The sequence below is a fragment of the Bubalus bubalis genome, chromosome 17, assembly GCF_019923935.1.
Source record: "Bubalus bubalis isolate 160015118507 breed Murrah chromosome 17, NDDB_SH_1, whole genome shotgun sequence".
NCBI classification, from domain to species: domain Eukaryota; kingdom Metazoa; phylum Chordata; class Mammalia; order Artiodactyla; family Bovidae; genus Bubalus; species Bubalus bubalis.
The window spans coordinates 66,278,326-66,301,425 of record NC_059173.1 but is presented as its reverse complement, the minus strand read 5'-3'; the positions used below and the strand labels follow the sequence as shown (position 1 = coordinate 66,301,425).

The 23,100-nt window shown below is 48.0% G+C and overlaps 1 protein-coding gene across 5 annotated transcripts in view; it reads left to right on the top strand.

Moving 5' to 3' along the window:
• Window positions 1-23,100, top strand: part of GATB (glutamyl-tRNA amidotransferase subunit B) — a 119,972-nt gene that overhangs the window by 36,872 nt on the left and 60,000 nt on the right. For all 5 annotated transcript variants that reach the window (XM_025268173.3, XM_006072197.4, XR_006545704.2 and 2 more), the window contains exons 3-5: window positions 8,511-8,624; window positions 10,924-11,122; window positions 11,746-11,868. In XM_025268173.3, the coding sequence (XP_025123958.2) occupies window positions 8,511-8,624; window positions 10,924-11,122; window positions 11,746-11,868 (436 nt within the window). The remainder of the gene's footprint in view (window positions 1-8,510; window positions 8,625-10,923; window positions 11,123-11,745; window positions 11,869-23,100) is intronic.

The following is a 23,100-nucleotide window of genomic DNA, read 5'->3' as shown; positions in this document are numbered from 1 at the left end:
TATATAACCATAATTGATTATAGACTTTTCATTTTGCTGAAACATTTAGAGTCTCAGACTGCACTTTTAAAATAAAACAGAGCTGGGAAACTCTCACCAAAGGCTTATCACAGATATTGCCTAACAAATCTAGGTGAATTCTTCCATTTTTAAGGTCTCAAAAATTTCTTGAGATTTTTGTACCTGTGAGATAACCTTTCTAACTCATTTGATAAACTTACTGGAAACCTAAGAATTTCCAATTTTTGGAGGAGTCAGATAGAAAATATAATTGTTTTGTTTATAATGTTTAATTTTACCAAAGTATTGTCATAATTAGTTTGAGAGGAAGGTTTTCCCTACTCCCTGAAAACCCATAATTTTTCAGGTAGAAACCATAAAAGTTATAAGCATATTCGCTGGTTCATTTAGTCCTTCTGTTAACTTTTGTGAAGTCATCAGGTTTTCCATTAGAATACCAGGACATATCAGAATGTTAAGAACTCCATATAACTTCTAGGATATCTGTATTAGTAATTTTACCATACATTATAACCAGAGCAGATTTATTACTCATTTGATCATCTTTTTCATGTAATTTAACCAACCAAATAAACACAGTTTAATATCTCTCTTTGGGATGTTTCAGGTGCCCTCTGAAGCACCCCAAAGTTAGCTAGAGGTCAAAAGAACTTCAAAGGATTCTATTTAGGAAGTTTTCTCGAAAAGATCAATTAAAAGGGTTTAGAACATTTGGTCTGATTTAGTCAGTGTTGGTGGGTGCATCACTTAGCTTGTTGATATGTCACAATGGGCGTAAATACCCAGGCTCAAGGTCTAGTGAAGGTCAGCGCCGCCATCTTGGACCTAGTTGACTCTAGCCAGTTTTCTTATGGCTGTGTCATTCCTAACAAAATCCATTTATCTAACTAATTGTAATCCAGTTTTAGAAAATCCTGATCATGCATAACTCTTTTTAGTATTTTTTCATACCTCTTTCTTTTTTTTTTTTTTTTTTAACTGAAAACACTTCCTACTTTCCTTTAGCAACCAAGAACTAACTTTTATATTAGCATTTTATAGATTGGTGAGTATAAATAACCAGTGATAATTTCCAAAACCCTTGCTTTCTTAGAACATTTTAGGATGGCACCAAACATTGTTCATTTATAGTCCCAAATCTCTTTAGTTTCTCTGTAAAAGGAAATTAGTGTTTAGTAGTAAATATTTCAAAATCTTATTTTATTTGGAAATGACCTAACTATTCAGTAGACTTCCAACATTTAGCACACTTGGCACAACCCTTAGAAATTTAAGTTACACCAATCTGGAGAGACTATTTTAGACAGATATTTCTAAAGAATAATTATTCTTAATAGAGTTTATGTAAAAGCTCATATCTCATTTACATTTTTTAGAAGTTTCTTCACTCAAGGTAATTTCCTTATTGACAATCTTGTAACAGATATAATATTTAGCTTATATTAAACCTAGGTACAATGAAAATATTCTACTTAATGTTAATTACTCTAAGACATGTCTGTATTAGGTCAACAAACAAACATTAATATCAGGTATTTAATACTGAATATTTCCCAGTTCACATGAACCTGGAATTTATTGTTTAATTTAGAATTATTTGATTTGTAAGTGCTTACCTTTTTTTAAGCCAAATAAATAGAGCTCATTTACAAATTAACCTCAAAAATATTACCCAGAGACAAAGACATACCAAGACATATTTAGACAGACACAGTGCAAGATCTAGCTTCATTTTCTAAGTTTAGTCATGAATTAGATATTACAATATAAAATTTACTAGTTTATAAAAAAACAGTTGAAATAAATAAAACAATAAAAATTTTAAAGTCTTTTCCATCAGTCTCAGGAGTTAGAGATGGTCTAGATAAGTGTTCCTGAGAGCCCTGGTCTCAAGGCACAGGGAAAGAAAATCAAGTTCTAACAAAATGGCGGCAGGTCTAAACCAAATGGTGGCCAAAAAGCAAAATGGCCATCAAAAATCGCAACACAGAACACAGAGTTAAAACACACACATATAAACCTGGCAGTCCTCATCAGACACTCCTTAAATACAAGAATACAGTCTCTCAGAAAACCTCCTATAGAGACAGAGAACTTCGGATCCAAGTACTAACATCAAAGATTTCAAAGGGAGGAAAGGAAGCCAGGTTGAAAGAAGAAGGGGGAGGAGGCAGGAGAAGGGGGCAAAAGGGGTGGCCTTACAGATGTCTCCTGCCACCTACAGACACCCAGGCGTTATGGGACTTTACCCTGGGCCTCTAGAGAAGGGAAGACTGGAACTCAGCCCTACCAGAAATTAGACCAGACCAGAACCAGAATTCGAGTTCTCTGCCAAGAGGAGGTAATCAGCCTCCAATCCTCAGCTCAGGCTGAGGGCCTTTGACCGGATTCCTGCGTCCAGGACCAGGGGACTAGAAAAACGGGGAAGGATAGGAAGGGTTAAGGAGAGGAAAGAGAGAGGGTAGGGGAGAGAGGTCAATAAAGTCTCTTGTTCCTAACCAGTTGGGGCACTCTGGCCAGTTGTCCACGTCAGGAGGAGACCAGGGACAAAACGGTCCCAGTTGCGGCCCCTGGGTCTGGTCCATTGGCAGGCAAGCTGGCCCCTGAGTACCCTGAGTGGTCAGGATGTCAGTCTCAGCGAAGAAGAGTCCCACCAGAGTCACCATTTGTTGCAGGAAGGCGGACCCCTTACAGGGCCCGAAACTGGGCTCTTGTCTAACACTTGGAAATGAATTGTCCGAGGAGACACATGTGCTGACAAAGCAAGAGATTTTATTGGGAAAGGGCACCCGGGTGGAGAGCAGTAGGGTAAGGGAACCCAGGAGAACTGCTCTGCTGTGTGGCTCACAGTCTCAGGTTTTATGGTGATGGGATTAGTTTCCCGGTGGTCTTTGGCCGATCATTCTAATTCAGAGTCTTTCCTGGTGGACCACGCATCACTCAGCCAAGATGGATGCTGGCGAGGGGGATTTTGGGAAGTGGACGGACACGCGGTGTCTCCTTACCACCTTTCCTGGACTCTTCGTGTTGGTGGTGGCTTATGAGTTCCGCGTTCCTTATCAGGACCTCCTGTCATAAAGCAGCTCATGCCAGTGGTCACTGCGGCGCCTGGCCGGGCGGGCGGTTCCAGTCGGTGTGCTCCCCTAACACTCAGGGGTCAGGAGATGTCTGGTTAGGCCAAGTAAGTCTTAAGCGGTGCCTGGCCGGGCGGGCGGTTCCAGTCGGTGTGCTCCCCTAACACTCAGGGGTCAGGAGATGTCTGGTTAGGCCAAGTAAGTCTTAAGCGGTGCCTGGCCGGGCGGGCGGCTCCAGTCAGTGTGCTTCCCTAACACTCACGGGTCAGGAGATGTCTGGTTAGGCCAAGTAAGTCTTAAGCGGCGCCTGGCCAGGCGGGCAGCTCCAGTCAGTGTGCTTCCCTAACACTCACGGGTCAGGAGATGTCTGGTTAGGCCAAGTAAGTCTTAAGCGGCGCCTGGCCGGGCGGGCGGCTCCAGTCAGTGTGCTTCCCTGACACTCACGGGTCAGGAGATGTCTGGTTAGGCCAAGTAAGTCTCAAGACTGGAAGCCTGCTTCTCACATTGGGCTCTCAGCCTGTCCTTGGAAGTCTCATGATGCTTCTGCTGCCTTCTGCGCTGGATGTGTTTTAGATTGCACGCAAGTTACGGTTGCAGCTCTGCTTATTTTGCAAACAAGTGAAACAAGTGATAATCCCTTTAAAAGCCATTCACTGTCTCCTCAGCCTGTATCCTTTTCCTGGCTGTGACATGCCCTGTCTCTCTCTTCTGGACATGACATATTGACTGTCTCATCTCCTCCGTCCACCTCTCATGGGTTTCTTAACTGCCAATTAAAGAATCAGCTTTTTACTTATGTGATAAATCGTTTCATGGGTACTTGTGTCTAAAGGTTTTGAAAGTCCAATGATAACATATGCTGCTTGAGAAAAACTCTAGGTCCACTCCCTCTCCAGCCGCCACATGCCAAAGCCACTGTGTAAAACACATGTGTACGGAGTGTTTTACAAAATTCAGAGAATACAGTGCTCACCTTTTTAGAGTTAGACATCTGAAAACAAGCCTGTGCACGTAGAAAAACTGGCAGGAAGAAAATTGCTAGAAACAGTATCTGCCTCTCTGGAAGGGTTTGGTTTGAGCTGCTGCTAGAGAATTATGGCTCAGTGTTAGCGGGCTTGAGTGCCCACACTCATGCGCCTCCTTCTTTGAAGATTTACGGTAAGAGTGTAGTTGAGAGTCTGGGCTCTGGGGTCTGATGTCCTGCTACTTAGTCACCTGTGGCAAGTTACGTAACCTCTGTGCTTTCCTTCCTTATCTGTAAGATGACAATCACGGTGGTACCTGCCCTAGGACTGCCGAGGGGATTGCCTGGCACGTGCGTGTGGTGTGCCCAGCCCACCTCCTGACATAAAGAGCATGCAGCCAGCACTTGCCATCGATGGTTCCCGAAGCCAGAGTGAGCTGTGCTCAGGCTCCGTGGAGAGAGCTGTGCTTTGTGAGTGCCAAGGAGCATTGGTTTCCTTCCATAGGGAAGCTGCTGTGGTTACCCATGAGCCCTTCTGTAGTCTACTTTATGTGAATTGCAAAGAAAATTCTGAAACTTGCATCTTCAGGACACGTTAGTCTTCGGAGTTTTTTCATTCCTCTTTGATCTTGTCACATGTGATTGGTCATGGCTTCAGGGCACTTCCAGAAATACATCTGAAGGCCAGTGGGTGGAGGTAACAGCCTAGAGGAGAGGTGTTTCGGCCTCTCTGAGACCCACCCTGGATGCCCATCCCCTCCCTCTTCACTGGAGCTCAGCGCACATTCCTGAGCACCACTGCCTTTCGTTCTCTGTGCGGCTCCAGGTCCAAGGGGGAACAGGCAGTGCCCATTCTCATGGAACCTAGTTCGGGGCAATACATGCACACACATCTGACCCACCGTGGTGCAAGCACAAATGGACGCTTGTGGAAGGTCAGCAAGGCACATGGGAAGAAGAGTAAGGAAAGTTGCCCAGACTTGGTGACATCTCTGTAGATTGTGAATAAGAATAGGGCAGTCAGCAGTCAGCATTGTTTGTATAGGAGAACTGGACCGGGGAGCCGAGGGCGGGTTGTGTGTGTGTGTGAGAGAGATAGGAGATGGAATTGAAGATGGAAGCCAGCGCTAGACCATGCAGCAGAGGACGGGGTGCGGGGTGGGGGTGTGTGTGTGTGTGTGTGTGTGTGTGTGTGTGTGTTAGGGGATGGAATTGAAGATGGAGGCCAGCGCTAGAATGTGGCAGAGGCTGGCCTTTCCCGTGTGTGTGTGTGTGTGTTAGGAGATGGAATTGAAGATGGAGGCCAGCGCTAGACCATGCAGCAGAGGACAGGGTGTGTGTGTGTGTGTGTGTGTGTGTTAGGGGATGGAATTGAAGATGGAGGCCAGCGCTAGACCGTGGCAGGGGCTGGCCTTTCCCGTGTGTGTGTGTGTGTGTGTGTGTGTGTTAGGAGATGGAACTGAAGATGGAGGCCAGTGCTAGACCCTGGCAGAGGCTGGCCTTTCCTGTGTGCGTGTGTGTGCGTGTGTGTGTGTGTGTGTGTGTGTGTGTGTTAGGAGATGGAACTGAAGATGGAGGCCAGCGCTAGACCGTGGCAGAGGCTGGCCTTTCCCGTGTAGACATGGCGGTCACCAAGTGATTTTAGGCCGCAGGACGCTGTAGGGTTTGAGCCTTTATCAGGACCGTGCTCATGGGGATGACGCACTTGCAGAGGGTGGAGGCCATGCCGGCAGGCTCACGTCCCCAGCGCACGTTCCTTGAGGCCAGCGGCAGCGTCCTGTGTGGCTCGGCACCCCTCAAGCCTAGAACTGTCTGTATAGACACTGAAGGCACCGTGTGAGATAAAGACAGCCCCAGCTGAAGTTTCCAATTCTGCATCCTCTCCTCAGAACATGCTGACCTGGACCTCCATCTGTCACAAGCAGCTTGAGTGGATTGTAATAAATTCTTTTTTCTTGGCATTCTTTTAACTGGCTCTCTCTGTTTACTAGCCCCTCTGTGCAACTGTAGTGTGGTGATGATGGATGCTTATAACCCTGACCCTGAAGTGCTCCAGGCCTTCTAAATCATCAAGAAAAGATTAAAGTATATTCAATACTGCTGTAATGTTTATGTGTTTTACCGCATTCTTATCCTTTGGAAATTGATGATGGTTTATCAAGTGCCCAGGTACTCGTGCGCACACGGGGAGAGTGAGTCTGTGATCACCCGTGGCTCTCCACTCCCCCACAGCACCAGGCACGGGGTGTTTATTAGCAACACATGCTCAGAAAGAAGCAAGCAAAACAGACCTGGGTGCTCTCCAGGCCTAGAAAGAGGGAGCAGGTTGGTCCCAAAGGGGCAGACTGGGCAGAGACGAGAGAAAAAGCGGTGGTTAGAGAAGAGTGGGGTGGAAAAGCAAGAACTGACAGGCGGCCAGTCCAGCAGTCTCCAGGCACGCCACGCTGCTGCCCAGCCCCAGAGGGGCGAGCCTTGGGGCAGGACCCCAGCTTCAGGTTCTCGTGCGCCTTGGCCCAGATCAGATCTGCAGGCTTGAATTTGGCAGGATTCTCCACCAGCTCTATTTATATTGTGGTAACAACTGTTCAGTAAAACGCCAAACATTAGCAAGTAAAAACATCGATAATTAGAGCATCCTGTGTCTCCCCACCCCAGCGCCCCCAGCACACACACATCTTTTCATGAAAACCATTATTACTTAAGAGCTGACAATATTACTTGGCCCAAAATGAAGAGCTCTGAATAGAAGCTGTGAGACAGCTCCATTTTGTAACCTGGCTTCCAAAACCAGGCCTGGGAGGATGTTTTTAGGAGGGAGGTTTGCTGTTGGCTTTTTCTTTGGGGTGGGGGGGGGGCTGAGGGGGGTTGTATGTTGCAGCAAGCAGAGATACCTCTCACGTTTTCTTACACAGGTTTGCATTTAGACTCTGTCTGATCAACAAGTCCCACCCGTGTCTGGGTGCCTGGTCCCCACACCACGGGGATTCTGTCTGTCACCCTCTGGGCTCGGGCACGTGTGGACTCGAGCTGGCTTTATCATTTGCCTGCTCTGAGGTCTGGGCGAGTCTCTTGGTCTTTCTGGGTCTTTATTCTTTTTCTGATACGTTGAAATAGTACAAATTGCTTCTTTACAGAGTTGCTGTGAGGTGGAAATAAAATGGCGATTGTGAAAAACCTTAGCCGGAAAGCCTTACACAGATAAAAACATACTAAATGCACTAAAGAACCTCATAAATATTCTAATGAAAAACAGAAACATATTGCAGAGCAAGCGCAGTCCTCAAAACTTCCCCTGAAGCAGAGTGGGGAAAAGGGACTGTTTATTGAATTCCTGCCCTAGAGGGGCTGTGATTGTAGCCAGCTGTGACTGCCCACTCTGCATGGTGGACCGTAACTCTCTCTCTCTCCCTGAGATGGGGAACTGTGGCTTCCAGGCCTGCAGCTGTACAGACACACAGCGCAAGAGGGGTGAGGGCCTGTCTGACTCCACATCTCAATACATTTTTTCCTTATCTCTAGTTGTCCACCTTAATCCGGCCACTTACCCACCCAGATTTCCGAAAGCTGTTTGCTTCCTTTGGAGCTGGAAAATATGCTAGCCCTTCCTTGGTCTTATGCTCCTAAAAGCTGAACAGGGTGGGATCCAAAAGGAACTCGGGAGCCCCAGGGGCAGCAGGTGAAGGGGAAACGTGCCCAGGCCCGCCTTCTGGGGGCTCAGCTGGGCCTGGACCCGAAGCAGGAGGCAGGCGCGCGGCACTTCCCAGCCCTGGGGGAGATGGCTGCAGCCCTGTCGGTTCCAGAAGCGCATTCTCTCTTTGTCTCGGTGTTTCCCAGCCTCACCGAGGTTGTTTGGAGGGCTGCTTCTCCAATCCTCCTCCAGGAGTCAGTGCCTCTGTGTGTTCTGAGCAGCTTCTTGTTCTGCTAGCAGTGGGATGAGACTAAGGTATTCCTTATAGTTATCTCTCTCCTGAGCTTTGCTGGGACCCTCTGTGTTAACTTTGATGTCGTGTCAGGTGTCAGGGGAAAGGACTCCAGATGAGGCAGTTATTAAGTGCCCACCACCACCATGACTTTTTAATCAACTTTGCCCAATTTGGGCTTCGCTGGTGGCTCAGATGGTAAAGAATCCACCTGCAGTGAGGGAGACCTGGGTTCAGTCCCTGGGTTGGGAAGATCCCCTGGAAAAGGGAACAGCTACCCGCTGCAGTATTCTTGCCTAGAGAATCACATGGACAGAGGAGCCTGGCGGGCTACAGGCCATAGGGTCACAGAGAGTCCGACACAACTTTCACTCACTTCCCCAATTCCAGACACACTGAGTTGGCTTGTGAGCTGAGCTGCCCATAAGAAGAACCAGAGCTCATACCTGTTGAAGGGTGAGATCGCAGGTCCAGGGAGGATGTCCACAGGGAAGCATAATTGCTCAGACGGTGAGTGTCCTGTCCCCGCAGGTCCTCAACAGGCGGTGCGTGGAAGCAGCCGTGATGACCGGCCTGGCCCTGGACTGTCACATCAACAGGAAGTCCTTGTTTGACCGGAAGCACTACTTCTATGCAGACCTCCCTGTGAGTACGCTGTCTGTCTGTCCATCCCTGTACCCAGAGCCAGGACTTGGCTGTGGGGGGTGCTGCGTGCATCCTCAGCCAGAGCTCAGTCCAGCCCTGCGGAGGGCCCTGCCTGGCTGATGAAGCCAGTTCCCCGCAACGTAGACCAGATCGGACACGGGGTCCTGATTGCCAGCTCCAACCAGGAGCCTCGTGCTTCTGGGGGCTCGTTTGTAATTGACCACAGAGGGGAGGCAGCCTGCGTTCTCAGGCTCAGCCCAGCTGTGGGGTTTGGTGCTAATCGCCATGTAGGACAGAAGCCACCTCCGTGCAGTGGTCAATGCATTCTGTGGCTCGGAGGACAGGGAGAGCATCCCTCTGTCAAGTTGGGATTCCCAGTAATAGGACCATCTCCTCTGCAGACATGCCTGCCGTCCCCAAGGGCCGTGTAAGTGGACAGTAGTAAGCGGAAACATGAACCAGAAGCCTGGATGGATGACAGTAATTGGCAAAGCAGTAAACCCGATATTAACCTGCCTTCTCCTTAAAATTAGAAAGTTTTTTTTCTTTATGAGAAAAGCTAGTGTGAACTGGAGCCAATTTTTCATAGTATTGAACTGAACCAAAACTGTAATGTTGAGTGGGTTTCCCAAATGATGTTTGATTTGCTCTGAGCCTCTGGTGGCGAGTGTGGCCCCGCTTGAGGTTCAGGCCGTCGGCAGTGCTGATTCTGTTTCACGTTATTCTCCCGGAACTGAAGGCGGGGGTGAGCTGCTTTCAGCAGGTGCACGCAGGAGTGGAATTAAATAAAAAGTGCAACAGGAACCTGAATTCTCTAGTTGCTGCTATTTTTCCCCTCTGACTGCCAGCTTTTTAGCAAGTTCCACTGCCTGGTGGGGAAGAAATAATTAAACTGCATTATTCATCTTTTAAGAGCGATAACGAGTTTGGTTAAGGTGGGAGATGTAGCAGTAAGCAAGTGAAAAATGAGATGCTTTATTTTTTCTGGCTTTCTGATCTTTCGGGCCCAGGTAGCTCACATAATCTGGAGTTAGTGTTGCCAAATATTACACGGGACATGCTTATACTAAAAAAGTGTTCGTTTTTATCTACACAGTTTATTCATATTATCACAGTTTCACAGAGCATCTGTATTTTAGTTGGCAACCATTCCCAGAGTTTAATTTTTACAGATTAAGACTTGCTGTCTTAGCACAGAAAACAAGGTGGCCTAATGCAGAGGTTCTCAAAGTATGTTCCCCAGGCCACGAGCATCAGCGTCTCCTAGGAACGTGTCAGAAATACAGATTCTCAGGCACCACCCCAGACCTGCAGAGTCAGAAACGCTTCAGGTGGGGTCAGAAGGTCTGTGGTTTGACCGCCCTGCCAGGTGATTCTGATACAGCTTAAGCTTGAACAGGGCTGGCCAGGAAGCCAGGAACATAGACTGTGGAGCCAGGTCACCCGAGTTCAGATCCTAATGTTGAAGCTTACTGGCTCTGTGGCTTTGGCCATGGGGCCTTAGTCTCTCCATCCCTGTGCTCTGTTCCTGGGGCTCCTGAGAACTAAACGGTGTGGAGCGCCGGGAACAGTGGGGGTGCTGCGCCAGTGTCATCCCCGGTTCTTCGCCGAGTCTAACCTGCCCTCTCTTCAGTGTATGTGCATCTGAAAGGAGCCCTTCCTGCCCACTCAGAAGGTGGTGAGGGAGCGCTGGCGACACCCATCCGTGTTTCAGCACTCCATGCTTCCTGTTAGGGGAGCGTGAGTGTCACCGCATGTTCTGGCTCGAGGAACAAGGGAAGTTTTTTCAGGGAGGGCATCTGACATGATCGGTTAGCTCAGAGCGCAGGAGCAAAACCAGCCTCGCAGCGCTGGCAGCTGCTGGCGGCTGCGCTGAGACGCGGTGGCAGGGTGCTTAGCCAGCGCTCCCAGTAAGAGGGTCTGTCAGGAGCCCAGTAAGCAGATGCAGGGCTGAGCTAATGAGCTAAGTGGAAACAGCAGGCTCTTTTCTCAGAGGCTGCAGACAGAGAGATGACTGTTAGTCCCCAGAATGGTACTCCGCAGGGAAGAGCGAGGATCTGTGTGCTTTACTGCTTCATTATTGGGGGCGTGGGGACGGGGGACTCAGAGAAGTCAGGAGAGGCCAGGCTAGATTATGGCTGCAGCACATAGACTAATCTTTCGGCTCGTTTTCCTTTTTTTGTTGTTGTCATATTGTGTTTTTAAGTAAGCTTGTAGTTTTAGGACATTAAAAGGAGTGATCAACTGGTTCCCAGCTTTGACTTACAGACTAGTGACTCTGGCCCCCATTTGCCTGCAGGCGGGCTACCAGATTACCCAGCAGAGGCTACCGATCGCTGTGAACGGGAGCTTGGCGTACAGCGTCTGTGTGGGGAGGAAGCCAAGTCAGGTGGTCACCAGGACCGTGAGGGTGAAGCAGATCCAGCTGGAGCAGGACAGTGGCAAAAGCCTGCACGACGACCTGCGGTCCCAGACGCTCATTGACCTGAACAGGGCAGGTAGGCTTGGGGATGCTCGTCTTCTTTCCTGCCACCGCCCATCCCCTCCAGGGTTTTCCCAAACCAGGTGAGGAAACAGGCCCCGGAGGGAGGTTGACAGATGGGTCAGGATATCAACATTGGTGTTGACGGAGCTGATTAGCGAGCCAGGTGGGGACTATGCTTTCTGTGGACTGGCTTCTAACCCACGACTAAACTGAGATCCATGTCACTACCTAGTCAGGGACCAAACAGCTTGGTGTCGGAAGCAGACATTAAAAGAACCGAAGTTAAAAATTCAGAAGTGAGGGTAAAGAGAAGTGAGTCGGAGCCCATCAATGAGTGTGCACGCTCAGTCGCTCAGTGTCCCACTCTGCAGCCCCACGGACTGTGGCCCGCCGGGCTCCTCTGTCCATGGAATTCGACAGGCAAGAATCCTGGAGTGGGTAGCCACGCCCTCCTCTAGGGGACTTTCCTGACCCCGGGATCAGACCTGACGTCTCCTGCATTGCAGGCAGATTCTGTACCACTGAGCCACTCGGGAAGCCCGTCAGTGGCACAGGGTTTTCCTAAAACTCTAGCCTGATGTGCCTGGGGACCGAAACTAGAGAGGTCCGGTCAGGCTGACCCTGTCTTTCTGGTAGGGATCGGCCTTCTGGAAGTGGTCCTGGAGCCGGACATGTCCTGTGGAGAAGAGGCAGCCACAGCTGTCAGGGAGCTGCAGCTGATTCTTCAGGCCTTGGGGACCAGCCAGGCGAACATGGCAGGTAAAAGCCGCAGAAGAAGCTCGCTCCTCTCCCCCTTCTCCCTCTCTGCTTCTGTGCTCTCTTCTCACTGGAGTGTATCCTCTACATTAGCTATAGTGGGATTGTTTGTATCCTTTCTCAGCCTTTTCTCCCTCAGGGTGTTTTCTCCCCCTTAGAATTCCCATGGATTCTTTTCTGAGCCCCTGACCAAAAATAAACACACAAACAGCAGCCCTACAGAGGCAGCTGAGCCCCAGAGTGTGAGATTAGAAGTTGAGGGACCAGAGGCGTCCTCCTGCTTCTTGCATCAGGATGCTGTGAGAATTAATAAAATAATGTGTTTGAATAGCTTCATCAGCCTCAGAGAGAAGACAGCGTATTTATCCAGAGTAGCCCTTAGCTTGTGAGTTCTGTGTGGACAGTGCTTAATTGCCAGTTAATGCTTTTCCTTTGGGTCTTTTTCTTTTCTGCCTTTTATACAAAGTTTTCATCCAGGTAAAACTGAAGCCAAATTGTATCAACTGCAAACCAAGACTATGATTTCACAAAACTTTAACTGTGAGATAAAGTTAAATGCATTTATAATTTAAATTATATTTCTTAGATATACATAATAGAAATGTAATAGGGAGTTAAACAGAAGAAACTGTGCAAATTTGGGATCAAGGAAACTATACATTTTAAGTGTTTGCCGATTGGATATAAAGGTCACAAGTTTCGGTCAGTTTCTTTATTGCCCCTCCTGTCACTGCTCTGCCCATCCTTATATCCCCATGCTCATCTCTTCTGTGGTTTCCCCCTATTTTCTGTTCCCAGGGTCTTTTAAAAAACTGCCACTCACAGAGCACTCCCTGACAGTGTAGAGAAAGGGAGCAAGTTCTTCGTCTGCAATGGGTTAATCCACTGGTCTGTACGTTGGTGTGTTAGTCTAGATTTTTCAGAGAAACAGAATAAATATGTGTATGTGTGTGAGAGAGAGAGATAAAGAGATTAACTATAAGGAATTAGCTCATGTGATTGTGGAGGCTGAGATGTCATCAAGATTTACAGTCAGCAAGCAGCAGGAGAGCCAATAGTATTATTGTTCCAGCTTGAGACTGAAGGCCTGAGAATCAGGACAACCAGGGGTGTACATTCCAATCTGAGCCCGAGTCCAAGGCAAGACTGCTATCCCAGCTCCAAGGCAGTCAAGCAGAGACAGCAGATTTCCCCTGATGCTGAAAACTCAGCCTCTGCACCAGTGCTAAATCAAATCTCAGAGAAAGAGTTTTGGGTGAAATAGAAAAGAATAGCTTGATTTTTTTTTGCCAGGCAAACAGGTGAAACTGTGTAATTCAGACTGGGACTTGTGCCCACAACCTGGCTATAACCCTGACTGCGACTTGAACCCACGCAGCCAGGGACTCAAAATCTGGCGAAAACCCACAGTGTTCCAACTAAGATCACACACCTTGTTTTAGTACTTAATGAAGGTTACCTGTTCTAAGTCGCTCAATCATGTCTGACTCTTTGTGACCCCATGGATTGTAGCCTACCAGGCTCCTCTGTCAACAGGGATTCTCCAGGCAAAAATACTGGAGCGGGTTGCCATGCCCTCCTCCAGGGCTCTTCCCAACCCAGGGTTTGAACCCAGGTCTCCCACATTGCAGGCGGATTCTTTACCATCTGAGCCACCAGGGAAGCCCAATGAAGATTAAGATTTAGGTTCTTGATGTCTCGTTGCAGAAAGAATTCCGTGAGAGATAAAGTGATAGGTGAGAAGCGGATTTATTTAGAGAGAAACACATTCCACAGACAGGCTGTAGACCATCTCATGAGGTGAGAGGGGCCTTGAAATATGGCATAGTTAGCTTTTATGAGCTGGGTAATTTCATAGGCTAATGATTGGGAGGATTATTCCAACTGTTTTGGGGAAGGGATGGAGATTTCCAGGAATTGGGGCACTGCTCACTTTTTGGTCTTTGATGATGAGCCTGGGAACTGTCCTGGCACCTGTGGTTGTGTAATTTAGCTTGCTCATGTTTTACAGTGAGCATACACTGAGGCTCAGGGATACTGGAAGTCAGCTTGCCCACCATCTTGGACCTATTTGGTTCTAATCAGTTTATGTTGACTTCTCAGGCTACTCACTCTTTCAAGGGTTGTACCCACCCTGTTTCAGGTGGATCCATGCCCCTCAACACTGTGTGTCCCAACCTGGGAGGATTTGGTGAAGAGTTTTACACCAGTGATTGAAGGGTGGGGTTGCTGGCAAGGAGCTGGGTGTGTGCAGGGCCTTGCTCCTTGAATCTAGCCTCAGGTGATCTCCTGATGAGCTTCTGTGGTTCTCAAGGTTATCAGTCTCATCATGTGGACCACATCCTTGTCTGACTCAGTGAAACTATGAGCCATGCACTGTAGGGCTGCCCAAGATGGACAGGTCATACTGGAGAGTTCTGACAAAATGTGGTCCACTGGAGAAGGAAATGGTAAACCACTTCAGTATTCCTGCCTTGAGAACCCCATAAACAGTATGAAAAGGCAAAAGATAGGACACTGAAAGATGAACTCCCCCAGTTGGTAGGTGCCCAATATGCTACCGGAGATCAGTGGAGAAATAACTCCAGAAAGAATGAAGAGATGGAGCCAAAGCAAAAACAACACCCACTTGTGGATTGACTGGTGATAGAAGCAAGGTTCGATGCTGTAAAGAGCAGTACTGCATAGGAACCTGGAATGCTAGGTCCATGAATCAAGGCAAATTGGAAGTGGTCAAACAGGAGATGGCAAGAGTGAACATTGACATTCTAGGAATCAGTGAACTAAGATGGACTGGAATGGGTGAACATAATTCAGATAGCCATTATATCTACAACTGTGGGCAAGAATACCTTAGAAGAAATGGAGTAGCCATCATAGTCAACAAAACGGTCCAAAATGCAGTAATTGGATGCAGTCTCAAAACCGACAGAATGATCTTTGTTCATCTCCAAGGCAAACCATTCAATATCATGGTAATCCAAGTCTATGCCCCAACCAGTAACACTGAAGAAGCTGAAGTTGAACGGTTCTATGAAGACCTACAAGACCTTCTAGAACTAACACCCAAAAAAGATGTCCTTTTCATTATAGAGGACTGGAATGCAAAAGTAGGAAGTCAGGGAACACCTGGAGTAACAGGCAAATTTGGCCTTGGAGTACAGAATGAAGCAGGGCAAACAAAGACTAATAGAGTTCTGCCAAGAGAAGGCACTGGTCATAGCAAACACCCTCTTCCAACAACACAAGAAAATACTCTACACGTGGACACCACCAGATGGTCAACACCAAAATCAGATTGATTATATCCTTTGCAGCCAAAGATGGAGAGGGTGTATACGGTAAGCAAAACAAGACTGGGAGCTGACTGTGACTCAAATCATGAACTTCTTATTGCCAAATTCAGACTTGAATTGAAGAAAGTAGGGAAAATCACTAGACCATTCAGGTATGACCTAAATCAAATCCTTTATGACTATACAGTGGAAGTGAGACATAGATTTAAAGGAATAGATCTGATAGACAGAGTGCCTGATGAACTATAGACAGAGGTTCCTAACATTGTACAGGAGACAGGGATCAAGACCATCCCCAAGAAAAAGAAATGCAAAAAAGCAACGTGGCTATCTGAGGAGGCTTTACAAATAGCTGAGAAAACAAGGGAAGCCAAAAGCAAAGGAGAAAAGGAAAGATATACCCATTTGAATGCAGAATCCCAAAGAATAGCAAAGAGAGATAAGAAAGCCTTCCTAAGTGATCAGTGCAGAGAAATAGAGGATAACAATAGAATGGGAAAGGCTAGAGATCTCTTCGAGAAAATTAGAGATACCAAGGGAACATTTCATGCAAAGATGGGCTCAATAAAGGACAGAAATGGTAGGGACCTAACAGAAGCAGAAGATATTAAGAAGAGATGGCAGGAATACACAAACCTGTACAAAAAAGATCTTCGTGACCCAGATAATCACAATGGTGTGATCACTCACCTAGAGCCAGGGCTCCTGGAATATGAAGTCAAGTGGGCCTTAGAAAGCATCACTATGAGCAAAGCTAGTGGAGGTGATGGAATTCCAGTTGAGCTCTTTCAAATCCTGAAAGATAATGCTGTGAAAGTGCTGTACTCAATATGCCAGCAAATTTGGAAAACTTCGGCAATGGCCACAGGACTGGAAAAGGTCAGTTTTCATTCCAATCCCAAAGAAAGGCAATGCCAAAGAATGCTCAAACTACTGCACAATTGCACTCCTCTCACACGCTAGTAAAGTAATGCTCAAAATTCTCCAAGCCAGGCTTCAGCAATATGTGAACAGTGAATTTCCAGGTGTTCATGCTGGATTTAGAAAAGGCAGAAGAACCAGAGATTAAATTGCCAACATCCGCTGGATCATTGAAAAAGCAAGAGAGTTCCAGAAAAACATCTATTTCTGCTTTATTGACTATGCCAAAGCCTTTGACTGTGTGGATCACAACAAAGTGTGGAAAATTCTGAAAGAGATGGGAATACCAGACCACCTGATCAGCCTCTTGAGAAACCTATATGCAGGTCAGGAAGCAACAGTTAGAACTGGATCTGGAACAGCAGACTGGTTCCAAATAGGAAAAGGAATACGTCAAGGCTATATATTGTCACCCTGCTTATTTAACTTCTATGCAGAGTACATCATGAGAAACACTGGGCTGGAGGAAACACAAGCTAGAATCAAGGTTGCTGGGAGAAGTATCAATAACCTCAGATATGCAGATGACACCATGTTTATGGCAGAAAGTAAAGAAGGACTAAAGAGCCTCTTGATGAAAGTTAAAGAGGAGAGTGAAAAAGTTGGCTTAAAGCTCAACATTCAGAAAACTAAGATCATGGCATCTGATCCCATCACTTCATGGCAAATAGATGGAGAAACAGTGTAAACAGTGGCAAAATTTATTTTTGGGGGCTCCAAAATCACTGCAGATGATGACTGCAGCCATGAAATAAAATGATACTCCATGGAAGAAAAGTTATGACCAACCTAGACAGCATATTAAAAAGCAGAGACGTTACTTTGCCAACAAAGGTCCGTCTAGTCAAGGCTATGGTTTTTCCAATAGTCGTATATGGATGTGAGAGTTGGACTATAAAGAAAACTGAGCACCGAAGAATTGATGCTTTTGAACTGTGGTGTTGGAGAATACTCTTGAGAGTCCCTTGGACTACAAGGCTATCAAACCAGTCCATCCTAAAGGAAATCAGTCCTGAATGTACATTGGAAGGACTGATGCTCTAGCTGAAACTCCAGTACTTTGGCCACCTCATGCAAAGAGCTGACTCATTGGAAAAGACTCTAATGCTGGGAGGGATTGGGGGCAGGAGGAGAAGGGGACGACAGAGGATGAGATGGTTGGATGGCATCACCAACTCAATGGACATGGGTTTGGGTGGACTCTGGGAGTTGGTGATGGACAGGGAGGCCTGGCGTGCTGCAGTCGATGGGGTCGCAAGAGGACTGAAGGACTGAACTGAAGGTTATCAAACTGTCATCTTTTCTCTGGAGTGAAGAGTGCTTCTTCAAACAGTTAACATCTTCCATTTGTTGCGGACTTTAGTTCTGGTTTTTCCTGTGGTCATGTATGGATGTGAGAGTGGGACTGTAAAGAAGGCTGAGTGCCGAAGAATTGATGCTTTTGAACTGTGGTGTTGGAGAAGACTCTTGAGAGTCCCTTGGACTACAAGGAGATCCAACCAGTCCATTCTAAAGGAGATCAGCCCTGGGATTTCTTTGGAAGGAATGATGCTAAAGCTGAAACTCCAGTACTTTGGCCACCTGATGCGAAGAGTTGACTCATTGGAAAAGAGTTGACTCTGATGAAGTCCGGGAGTTGGTGATGGACCTGGCGTGTTGCGATTCATGGGGTCACAAAGAGTCGGACACGTGACTGATCTGATCTGATCTTAGTTCTTATAAAGAGCTTGTTGTGTGAATCTCCTGGGGCGGAACCAGGACCCCGCCCCAGGGCTGCACTAGTGTTTCTTGCCTGCCCCTCCCTTGTGTATGCATCTCCTTCCTTCCCTGATTAGCATGTTTGAATCTGCCCTTTGGAACTCAGGGGAGGGCGCAGAGGCTGGAGTCTGTTCCCTACAAGCAAGAAATGGGGGACACAGAAGGCTTCGTTGTCCAGGAGCCCCATAGCATCTTCTTTGGTTTCACCCCCACTGGGCCCTTTGTTCTTGTTTTCAGTGGATTGAATGAGGCCCACCCTCATGGACAGGTAGTCTGCTTTACTCACTATCAGTTCAAATGTTAATCTCCTTCAGAAACACCCTAAGGACACATCCAAAATAACATTTAACCAAATATCCAGGCTCCCCTTGGCTCAGTCCTGTTCACACAATTAACCATCTCAGGTAGTCACAAGGGGTGCCATTAAGTACTGTCGACGCAGATGATCCATCTGCCTGTTAGGTTATAATACCATTTATTGACCATTTTGTCACACATTTATTTGCATGTTACAAAGGGACTTCAGAAGCTGTAACGTCATCTTTGTCACATAGGACATTTTATGGGCAACAAATTGTAACATCAAAGCCATGGTCTGGGTTGAATCTGGAGACAGAACTTGCTGATTTGCTGTCTTCTTTAAGCTACAGGCTGGACAAACAGAGCCACAGGAGTTTGAGTGGCGTAAAGGTTAGCTTGCCTGCAAGTCTGTGTATAGAAAAGAGGGTCCGTGTTAGAATAAGAGACCTCTCCATGCTAGATTTATGACTCCTGCTGCCTTTTTACACATAGAACAGAAATGAAATATGGGCAGGCTGAATGGTTATCCATTTTTGCACTCTTGCTGTTAAAAAATTCTTTTTATTTTTCCATTCTTTTTCAAAATAACTGTGGTTCCTACCAAACCTATGGGATAATAAACAGGCCACCTGTTAGCTGAGAAATAGTCCATCAGGTCCTTGCCAAGAGATAAACCAGAGCAGCAAGGACTCATCAGGCGGTGACGGCAGAGAGGGTTTATTAAATCTCATTCGTCATGATGCTTTTTGTTGCTTCTAAATATGAATCCAACAGCGTTGCCCCTGGCACAGCGGCAGCGTGTGTGAGGGAGTCCTGAGTGCTGTGGGGAGCTAAGGTCCGCCTGGAGTCTGCAGGGGTCCCGCTGTTGGTGCCCTCAGCTGTCAGCCCAGCCCCCTTGCTCGTCCTTACGTGCCCCCACCGCAGTGGAGACAGGTCTCGGAACCGAGGGCCACCCCGGAGGGCGCCAGTGGACCCCTGCGTGCTTTTGCAGTGAAGCTTCAGTTGCTCCGGGCTGTGATTCAGTGAGTTCCCGATAGTTTTGCTAATGAGCGTGGGCTGGCTCGGCCTGGGTTCCAGAAGTCATTTCCTTCTCAGTGGCCATTACTGTTGAGATCCTTGGAGCAGTCTGCTGAGGGGAGCGTGTACCCACGTCGATACACTAAATGTTTCCAGGGCCGTACTGCCTGCTGGTTTAAACATGCTCATCTGTTCAGAAAGCGTTCTTTAAAATTAATTTTTCTTCACATTTAAATCCCATTACTTTCCCCGGAGACTGTTACTGCTGTGCCTGTTGTACATGAGGAGTGGAGGCTTACAGGTTGGGTGGTGTGGCCAGGGCACACAGGAAGTGACTGAGCTGGGATCGGAGCCCTCCTATTTAAGCACTGCGTGCCCCTGCTTCCTGGTGCCAGCCGCGACAGGGGGGCCAAACAGCCTGGAGACCTGGGGTAGCAGAGTAGGTGCTTCAGACACCATGGTCCCAGACCTGGGGTGGAGTCCTGTCCTCTGCTTCCAGCTGTAGAAGCTGGGTGAGTATCAGATAAGAGCTGGGCAGCAGAGTGGGCTGAGCGAGCCAGCAACAGCCTTGTGGGAGGAAGCCTGGAACTCCGTTTGGGGACTGTCAAGTGTGAATCACCTCAAGGACATCTAAGTGGCTTTGTCATTAATGCTGTATTGTAGGGAGTGAATGTGATAATATACACAAAACATATCACAAGTCTTGACAAATAGCCTGTGCTCATTAAATGTTATGTGCTTATTAATACTAATAAGTAGTATTACGTTTACAGAAATACCACTCATTGTAGATAAATAAGCTATATGAAATATTTTCAGTAAAGTTGGGTCACACTATTTTATCTTACTTTTTGTCAAACCCTGTTATCTGCGTTCTGGAGAGTAAACCAGAAATGAATGACCAGAATGAGATGGCTTAACAGACCTTCACTAAATCCTCAGGCTGCTTCTGTTGACTGAAGCCGTTTTCTGCCCTGGTGTTGTATTTCTCATGTGTGGATGTGTTTGGGGAGAAAAAAATAGCACGTAACTGCACCATATCATTGTGCTCAGTGGTGGGGTTTTTCATTTTGCTGTTACACATGTCTGCTTCTAGAGGGTGGAAATTGAGCTTGATAATGTCCTCATGAAGGCCCTCCCCTGGTGTTGCAGAATGCGTTGAAGCCAACCTGGCTGGTGAGGCTTTTGTGGACCTGAGGCAATTTAACTTAATTTGTTTAAAAGGCATTTCGTCTTCACTGGGTAAAACGCCTTTTGTGCGTGTTGGGCACTGTATTTGAGTCCAGGCAAGTGAACGCTTTCAACACTGCAGGACACTAAATGAGTCCCTCAGGCATCTGCAGAGCGTGATCTTCCCTGGGAGACACTGAAACTCGTGCTTTTGTTCCTCTTCCAAATTAAAAGTCTAAATTGTGAGAGATGGTTTTATTTTAAAAGCAAGTGAGGTCCTATTCAAGGTTCTCAGAGCTCAAAAAAAGTTCTCTCCCAAATACTGAAATGGGGTTGGGCAGAGCTCAGCATACTTGGCAAGTTTTCCTTTGAGCTGAATGGGCCTTTCAGATGATTCAGTAGACTAGTCCTGTTCAGACAGAACTTTAGAACTTGTCAGGAACCTACTGTGAGACCAGTCTGCTTACTGATTTCTCAGGCAAGTACCAGGGTGTGAATTCATCCAACAGTTACCTTGTGCCAGAGCCAGCTCTAGGTTCTGAATAGAGCAGTGAGGAAGAGAGTATGTATTCACGAGACAGACATATACATTAACAAATAAAACGAAGTAGTTTAATAGTTACAGCGATAAGTGGGGCTTCCCGGGTGGTGCAGTGGTAAAGCATCCACCTGCTGGCACAGGAGACATAAGAGATGAGGGTTCAATCCCTGGGTCAGGAAGATCCCCTGGAAGAGGAGGGCATGGCAGCCCACTTCAGTCTTCTTGTCTGAAAACCCCATGGACAGAGGAGCTTGGCGGGCTGTTACAGTCCATAGGGTCGCAAAGAGCTGGACATGACCGAAGCGACTTAGCTCACAGCACGTAGTGAGAAGTGCGTTAAGCAAGCACAGAAGGTACCGTGATAAAGGATACTGTTGGAAGGCGAGGACTTCAGGAGAACACTCCAAGGCTCCAGCCAGCGTCAGCTAGAGGGTGAGCACCCAGCCAGGAGCCCAGGCCACGTCCTGGAGGTGAGGGAAAGTGTAGAATGTGCCTGCAGGTATTAACACCAGGGGGGCAGGGAGAGGGCCAGGAGCAGGGGGCTGTGCCTCAGGTAAGACTGAAAAGGTCAGAGGGCTAAACCACAGTGAGAAGACCAAGATAAGTTTGGATTTCGTTCCACAGTGGGAGGTCACAGAAGGGTTTTAAGCCATTGAAAGACAGAGTCAGATGAATGTTTTAGGAAACCACTGTGGCTGCTCTGGACCACGGGTTTCAGGGTACGAGTGGAGGCAGAGCCCGGGTAAGAAGCCTTCCCAGTAGTTCAGTGGAGGTGGTGCTGGTGTGGGCAGAGCTGGTGTTCGTGAGGATGGAGAGGTCAAGATAGGTGGCTTCGAGGGGGTTTTTAGAAACAACAGGATTTGTTAACAGGCGGACGTAGAAGGCAAGAGGCAGGAAGAGGTCTCACTTGAGGCACGAGGTGGTGGCGCTGTTTGCCGTCACCGGGAGGCTCTGCGGATGGGCAGATCCTTCAGTTGGGGAAACTGACGCGCCCCGACCGCCCCCACGGCGAGCTGAAGGAGATGTCAGAGGTCAGAGCAGGGGTCTGGGCTGAAGTGAGAAGTCTAGGGCTTGTCAGAGCAGCGGTGGTGTTTAAAGCCACACTCCTTTACAGAGAGCGCGCAAGGATGGGAACAGATGACAGAGACGTGGAAACGAGCTCAGGAGCCCAGAGGACACCTAGAGAGTGATGGTGCCAGCCGCTGAGGGGGTTGGCATGTTACGTGCTGCTGGTGTATCTAGCGAGGTGAAGGCACAGCATGTCCGGTGTCCGTGTGTCCGAGGGATTCGACGGCCAGGGCCTGTTGGTGACTTTGGTAAGGTGTTTTCTGGGAGGTGGGGGCAGAAGCCAGGCTGACAGGTTCAGGAGTGACTGAAGGGTGAGATCATGGAGACTGTGTGGCAGCAAGCAAACAGTATTTGTTTGAGAGGATTTGCTGAAAAGGAAAGCAGAGACTAGCCGGATGATGGAGAGAGAATTGCATTCAAGGGAGCAGGTCTTCAGGTTCTGTTTTTAGTGAAAAATACTGTTGCATACGTATACATACAGGGGCCATAAGGAAGAAAATTAGCAACTGGTATGGAGAGAGGCGAGAACGGAAGGAATGGTGTCCTTGGAAGGAAAAAGGGGTGGGGATTCTACACTTGGGCCCCATTCTCAAAGGCCTTCCGTCTGGTCTTAAAGATAAGATGAATTCCGAATAGGCTGCGGTCCTGAGCGTGTATTCCGGTAACTCAGAGGAGCACCAGTAGAGGTGGGGAAGAGAAAGTCCCACTCATGTGGGACCTTGAAGGCTGAGCCGAGGTTCAAGGAGGGACAGTACCAGTGATGACCAGGGCACGTGGGGACCAGCGGCAGGCAGGGAGTGAGCGGTGGAAAGCGCTGGGGCGCGGCGGCCAAGGCCAGGGGAGGGCTGGTGAGTGCTGGGCGGAGGTGGGGTACCGCTGGGAGCCGGCTGTGCGCCTGGTCCAGCGCTGATAGATGCCGCAGTCCTGTGGGAGGACACGGCCAGAACGAAGGGAGGCGGGTGGCTGGAGGAGGAGGGGTCTCCGCTCCGATGGCAGGGTGGGATGCGAGCCCTCAGGCAGGGATGGCAGCAGGGGGATGCGGAGGCAGGGATCGACTGCCAGGGACGTTTGTGGGAGGAGCTGACGGGATGTAGTCAGAGGATGAAGCAGGGTCCCCATAGAGAGTCTGACGGTATCAGAAGTCACTGGGGACTCTTGAGGCTC